At 43.3% G+C, this 7,278-nt stretch overlaps 1 protein-coding gene across 32 annotated transcripts in view; it reads left to right on the forward strand.

Moving 5' to 3' along the window:
* SORBS1 (sorbin and SH3 domain containing 1) overlaps positions 1-6,159 on the forward strand; it is a 160,744-nt gene extending 154,585 nt beyond the window's left edge. For 22 of the 32 annotated variants that reach the window (XM_038140922.1, XM_038140928.1, XM_038140921.1 and 19 more), the window contains 4 exons: positions 856-915; positions 1,550-1,740; positions 3,007-3,119; positions 3,923-6,159. In XM_038140922.1, coding sequence (XP_037996850.1) covers positions 856-915; positions 1,550-1,740; positions 3,007-3,119; positions 3,923-3,990 — 432 coding nt within the window. In that variant the 3' untranslated portion in view covers positions 3,991-6,159. The remainder of the gene's footprint in view (positions 1-855; positions 916-1,549; positions 1,741-3,006; positions 3,120-3,922) is intronic. The other 10 variants (XM_038140943.1, XM_038140942.1, XM_038140950.1 and 7 more) reach the window with 1 other exon arrangement.
* The last annotated feature ends 1,119 nt before the right edge of the window (positions 6,160-7,278 follow it).

Genomic DNA, 7,278 nt, shown 5'->3' on the forward strand with positions numbered 1-7,278 from the left:
ACATTACATTTGCTCACAGCATGCACCTTGCTTTCAGTGGGTGTTTGAATATGCAAAAATGTGCAAAACCAGGCCGTGGATATTTGTGTAGCTTTTTCAGTGATCTTCCCCATAAAACCTCCAGCCTCAAACACTGATTTCCCTTTACGTGTCCTGGGACACATGGTCCCTGTGTAGAGTTGTGACTGCGGAGTGAGGCAGGGCAGAGTCCAGCAGCTTTACTGGTTGTGGTGTTTGGAGCTGGATTTTTCAGTCAAGGCCTCCTCTGACCAGATGCTCTGCCTTGTTATGGGAATTAATAAAACATTTCAGAGCCTTGCTTGGTACAAGGTAGAGCAATTTTGTTGGGGCTACACAGCATTGTGCCTTCTGAGGACCTGAGCTGTTGGTTCTTTTTAAAAAGAAAGCAAGTTGCTGTTCTCTTCTGTCTCAGAGTCATTGAGGACTTTTCTGAAAACAGCAACAGATGCCTCCCAGCATGCTTTTGGCCTTTCAGTTTTGATGCTCCCAAGTATGTGTTCCTGTCTGTGTTCTTTTTGCCCTACAGCAATGCAGTATGAGACTATTGTACCATTTCTGGCTGTAGCAGTGTCCATTGCCTTCCACTCTGATTCCCTGCCCTACCTTCTGTTTTGCTTTCCCTTGCAGCATTGTGTGCTGCTGTTGTTACTGTAGCCTCAATGTCTCTTGTGTAAATTAAGGATCTTGGTGTCCAAAAAGTATGGTGTTGGGGTGGGAAGGGGAGGAGTTGTTAATTTCCTTTTGTTGTCTGCACTCCATTTACATTTTTTTAATTCTGACCAATATAACATCTGCTAAAATGTCTTCCTTATCATTTGCTTGGTGATCACACAGCCTTCCCACCATTCATTGAGAGCTGGACCAGATCTCACAGAGTCTGAAAAGAGCTATGTGGTAAGGCCCCCGTTTAACTCAGACGTGTAGTCCTAGACACTCTTCACCCAGACACTAGCACCTCAGTAAGAGATAAAATGCCAGCACTGTTTTTAGTTGCAAAGTAGATACATATTTATCTCTTTGCATATATTGCTTGTTTGCAATAGAAGAAAGGGAATTTAACAATTAGAAAAAAATTGTCACAGCCAATGAGAAGCTGGGCTAATTGTGCTGCCAGACCCTGGGTATAAGTTAAATGAAGCCAAATGCATGAATGGAGCAGCCCATCCTCACCTTGCATTCTTGAACTGACTTCATAGCATTTGGAATGGTGCCACTGCATAACTAATTGCAACCTCTTATGCTGCTTCTTTTAAAATATGTGTAAATGTATTTGTTACAAATCTTCAAACTAAATGCCAAATTCTTCTGTATCTGCCTGTTTTTCCATGCTTACATCTGGATCCCTTCTGCACTCCACTACCTGGATATTTACCTGGATCTACAACTCTTCTTTTGTTTTTGGTTTTTTTACTGGACTTATATGCTGCAACTGGAATGTCCCATCTCTTCTTATCTATATTTTCCCCTCCCTTCCCCCTGTTGACTGTCCTTTGGGTGTTCTTGGATGTCAATGCTGCCTACCACACAGGAAGCTGTTTGCAATGAAATCATAAACATTGCAGAAAAGTCTGTTCATTACTGCAGTACTATTTCTCAGCCTCTTGACTCTCGCCACAAGGTGACCTCTAATGACCATAAATCATCTCTCATCATTTCTCAGCAACCTCAAGCACAGCAGCAAGGAGCCAGCCCCGATCGAAGTCAAACACCACGAGACACGTAAGTTCTTTTGGTTCCCATTTCTTCCAGGGCCCATATTTCTGACTGGTGGTGCAGATAGGGAGGTATGAGAGCTCTCAGTGTTTCAGAAGGTAAATTTGAATCATGTGAAAATGTCAACTTTGCTTTTAAGAACAAAAGTAGTCACATACCCTCATAATGAGTTTCAGACCATGCCCTTTCTGTCTGTATAGCACCTGAAACAATGACCTCAGTGACCTGCATAGCACCTCAGCAACGATCCTGGGTCTCCATTACAGAGGCTGTCTCAGTGTCTTTGTATCTTGAAGCTGGCAACAAGTTCATATCCACTGGCTATACCTGATCATATGACGTGGATCAATGTGTTCCACTCTGTTCTTAGCTTCTCACAGTGCAGTGAGAGTCTCCACGCCGATGCCACTCGGTGCATTGCTGACCAGTTCCACAGGTGAATTTGTAGCTGAGAGACCAGGGATGAGATTTTCAAAGCTGTTCAGTCGAGCTGCCACTAAGCTTGGTGGAGCCTTACATTGATGGTTTTGAGAATAGCAGCCTGCACTGTGCTGGGGACTGATGGTCACAGCAGCTGGCTTTGCTTTTTGCACAGCAGGAACATCTCACATCAGCTCTGTTTTCATGCTGCATAGGCAGGGGACCCAAGCCTCCCCAGATTTGCCCAAAGATTGTTTCCACTTCATAAGGATCCTTTCTAGTGAATACAGTGTGCCTGTGGTACAAATGACATCTCGGGGCAGGATTCAGCCTTGGGGTTTTTTCCCCACCATACCTCCTCAGCCATGATTTATCCATGTAGATAGAGTGCAGTGGAGTAGGCAATATCTTTTTCTAAAGTCCTTTGTTCTGCCATTTGGTCAATTATGGCTCTCTCTGCCTATGTGCCTGGGCAAGGAAACAGCTGTCTCATTTAGCCCAAGAATGAGTGCATGCAGGTTTTGGCTTGCACTCAATAGGGTGTCTGCAGCTGAACACTGTCTAGGTGCTACATGCTAGGAAGACTCTAGTTGTTTGCAGACAACTACATGGCAGAAAGGGAGCAGAAGCTCTCCACATATCCCACACAGTGTAGGTATGACACTTTTTACTACCATGACCTTTTGACAACAGCGAGTTCAATGCAGTTGGCTTCCACCTCTCAGAAGGCAAGCACAGGTCCAGACTGCATTCAGCAATATGTGATAGGAATTAGGGGAAGAGGAACATCTCCTCCTGAAGGGATGGCAAAGAAATACAGTGGCTAACATCTACTGTCTTTCTGGTTTTTAGAGTTAGCTACCAAGCCCTCTACAGCTACACTCCTCAGAATGATGATGAGCTGGAACTGAGGGACGGTGACATTGTCGATGTCATGGAGAAATGTGATGACGGCTGGTTTGTGGGTGAGTGTGACACTTGCCTGTGAGCAGAGCTTTAGGGGATGAGCAGTTTTGCAGAGTGTCTGGAAGTTGCTTTCATTTGTGGGGTCGAAATGGTGAAAAAAATTGAAATGTGTTTCCACAATTTCCCATCTTTTCCCACCAAGAATATTAAAATTAGGCTGCAAGGTAGTGGAGCTTTGTTTTCTTTGCTAGGTCTCTAGTATACTTCCTTTTTTATCTTCTTAGTATCTCCATTCCTCTCTTCATCCTGATCCTTCTTGTTTACATAGATGACAGAGCAACAGTGGAACCCAAGAAAAACTGGATTTCTGTAGCATTTCCAAAACTGAGGGGAGCCGTGGCTAGTTACAGAAAGTGGCAAGTAGCGGGTGAAGACAACACATGGATAGGAGTTGCAGTCCCTGAAAATCCAGCCTCAAGTGCATGTTTAGCAAAATCCTTTACCTTCAAGGAGTGCAAGTCTGGACAGTGTTCTCTACCTCAGCATTTCAAATCTAGGCTTGCCATCTCTTCTTAAGGGAGATTAGCTCATTTACACTGAGAGGAGTTTGACTTCTAACATATAGGCCCAGGAGCTTTCACCAGCACCTTATTAATTAAAGGGGATGACCAAAGATGATTAGTAGCAGAACTAGTTGTGATCTGGTTTGTTCCAAAAGACTCTTTGACTAGGGCTCCTATTTAGTATTAGGAATCAATGCCTGCAGGCAGAAGAGGTTGCCACCTGTACCTTTTTAAACCCTGGAGCCTTCCTTGCATGTCTCCATCTTACTATGTCTTCCTTGTGTTTTATTTTGCAACAGGTACATCCAGGAGAACAAGGCAATTTGGCACCTTTCCAGGCAACTACGTGAAGCTTCTGTACCTGTAAAATGACAGCGATCCCACCATGACAAGGATGGTGGGATTCCTTTCCAGATGGTGTTTTTAAACAGTGAAGAAACAGACAATTTATGAATGTAATAGACAAGAAATGAGAAGTGTTAGGAGGATGTGGTTATGTGGTACACTATTGGCTTGAATGTGTAGCCCTGCTTCCGTGGAGTCAGGGTGTGATTTGTTTGCTGAAGAAGAGACAGTTTCTAGTTTACAGTGCTGCCTTTCTGTATTCCTCTCCCTTCCCCAGTAAGAGTTTTGATGATAATCTTAATTTGTACGGAGTACTTACCTCTGAGAAGGCTTCAGGGAAGCACACGGTATAGGTTTTGTTTGTGTGTTGAGATAGGGTAGTGCTTTGGGGCAGTACTCCGCCCTGCAGCTGCTCATGTTGGTTGGCACAGTTCAGGAGCAGGAGTTCAAGAAACAGGCTTGCTGCCCAGTTTCTGCCTTGCTGAATACTCACTTTTCTCTGCCTTCCATTTCCATGGAAAACACCTTTCCTTCATGTCATGCATCTTAAGACCCAGCAGAGGCAGAGGACAGCTGATACAATTGAATTCAGAGCTCTGTGTGGAAAAGGAGTTTGGGACTGGTGGTTTAATCCAGAGAGGTCAGCCAAAGCATAATGCAAATGTGCAGAAATCCCAAACCCTTCAGCAAGGTATTACTGCTCTCTGCAGGGTTTTTTCTTTTGTGCAGGGGGTGTGTGTGTGAATGTATTGTGTGCAAAATTAACCGAGTCCTGTTTTTTTTTTTTTTTTAAAGAGAAATCAGCCTAGCTTTGACATTTATCTGCACAAAGAATAGAACCAATAAACACAACATCCATGAGGGCAAATCCTGTTTATGAGTCCTACGGCTGTTCACTTTCTCTGCCTCTCTTGCCCTGCCACTGGCCCTAAAGGATCACACACCTTTTCCAGTATATGCTTTGGGATTAAATGTTGGGGCTTCTTTCCCAGCATTAAATCTTAGAGGCTCTGATAAATCTGAGCAATGTATCACTGAGGGTGCCTTTTTTTTTTTTTCTCATTTTGGTTACAATGTTGATGGTAGGTCAAATAAAGACATGCATTTTGGCTGCCTCTTAGTCATACAAAAAAGTCTAATCAATTTGGAAAGCTGTTCCCAGCAGTTATTACCAGTTACATAGATTTGTATTTCCTTGAGGGGGGAAAAAAAACCCCCATGGCTTGGCTGTATGTTTGCCTGTAAATCCACTATGAATACTCTTTTGATAGACTTTGTTATTAAGAAAAAGCATAAACAAAACCAGTTCTATCAGACTCTGCTTCCTACAATTGCCGTACAAATAGCAAAGAGTAGATTGCTATTTTGTCATAAGCCGTATTTAATAATATAAAATGCCTATTTTTATGCTGATGCTTTTATACAGATTTATTAAGAGTAAACTACAACTAACTGTTAGCACGACTTGCAATGTTTTGATAAACTAGCCATGCTCCTGGGTTTGAAATCAAGTAGGCTTGTCTTCCGTCTCAGTCAGCGGAAGAGAAGACTCTGTGTCTCAGAAGTTTGACTGTAAATATGTATATTTAACTTTGTACAGACAATGTACTTACCTTGTATAGAGAAATAATTTAAACACATTGAGTGAAGGGAGGGGAAAAAAGGCAGTTGTGAAAGGTTGGGATTTTTTTCCACTTTAATTTAAGTGATGGAATTCCATGTATGTTCACATAAAGAGTTTTAGCACAAAATATTCATTATGAAAGGTTTCAGATATGACACAAAGCACCACTGTTTATTTTCTGCAGGAGGTATCTTGAATCCTGCATCTCATTTATGGGTTAGTTGTTCTGCTTTGGGTTTGCCCTCCAGTTATTTGCAACAATGTTTAGGCCTGTTGGTAAGATTGGATAACACCAAATAAATCTATCCAGCAAAGTAACATGTTGATATTGATTGTATATAACATACTCATTTAGTTAATTTTCTGTTCCTGCTCTTGCCAGTTTAAGTTAAACACACACACACACGCAACACACATATCCACACAAACTGCAACTTCTTTTTGTGTTGATTTTTTGTTTCTTATTGCAGTGGATTACTATTTGGCAATTAATAAATGGAATTATTGAATTACTATTGTGTTCCTTGTACAAATTATTAAATAAAATCTACTCTGGTTGTTCCTGTAGCAATGCACTTTTGTACTAGTGCCCCGCTGTGGCTTTGTATCCATACTGATGTGGAGGTGTCTGCCATGAGCTTCTCCACTGTCCTGCCCCTGAGGATCCTGCTTGTGATTTGGCTTGAGCTCACCAGTCCTTCCTGAGCTGTAGGCTGGCTGTGACTTTTGCATAAAGAAACCAAGGTGTAAAGACAGAGGACAAGCTGGTTTACACACAGAGCTCACCATAACGTGGTGTCAGAGTAGAGCTGCTGTGGCGTGCATGCAGACTTGGGAGGTCAGGAGTACACCTCTGCCCACTGGCTTACAAAGGGTCTTTGTGACCTCAGAAGAAAAGACCACCCAGGTTAAGTCAGGCAAGAAACTGAAAATGCCAGCCTGTGGGGGAAGGGATGTCACTTGATGTTGGGCTTATATGTGCATTTTTACCCTCACTTGGGTCAAAAGCTTTAAGACTCTGCTGTCTGGTAGCTGCACCCTGACAGGGCAAGTATGGCTACAGCATTAACTCGTGGGGTTTGTAAGTCTGTGGTGATTGTGTCCTGTCTCCCAGCCCTGCAGCAACATACCTAGCTGGGAATATCTGGGTGTGCCTTGCAGAAGGGAACAGTCCCTGAAAGAGTAGAGTGAGGGAAGGCAACAGCTGAGCTGCCTGGGTGGGCTCACTGGAGGCCGGTAGCACACAAGTACCCAAAAAATGCATCCTGCAGCTCTGCATGTTTGGCTCCTGCATGGTGCCTGTGCAGGACTGTGCTCACCCTAAAGACTGGTATTTCACAATTTTGGAGACCTCCATCTCAGACTAAGCCAAAATTGCACAACATATTCAAGCTCTGTGATGATGCGACTGAATGGCCAGGCAGACAGATAAACATCATGGCTGCACTCACAATGAGTTTAGGAAGTCAAACTGTAAACAAGTCGATCCTAAAACCAAATTACCACCATGGCAAAAGCCTCAGGCTACTTTACATGTTTTTAGAAAGCCCACAGACACAAGCCCTTTTTTTTTGTTTCACAGGTCACCTTATATAAAAGCCAAAGGGCAGCCTGACCATGGCTTTGCTGACAAGCACTGCTCACCTTGGCTTTACAGCAGCCTGGACAGGGAGGGGAGAAACTCAT

Source organism: Motacilla alba, chromosome 6 (assembly GCF_015832195.1).
Source record: "Motacilla alba alba isolate MOTALB_02 chromosome 6, Motacilla_alba_V1.0_pri, whole genome shotgun sequence".
Lineage (NCBI taxonomy): Eukaryota > Metazoa > Chordata > Aves > Passeriformes > Motacillidae > Motacilla > Motacilla alba.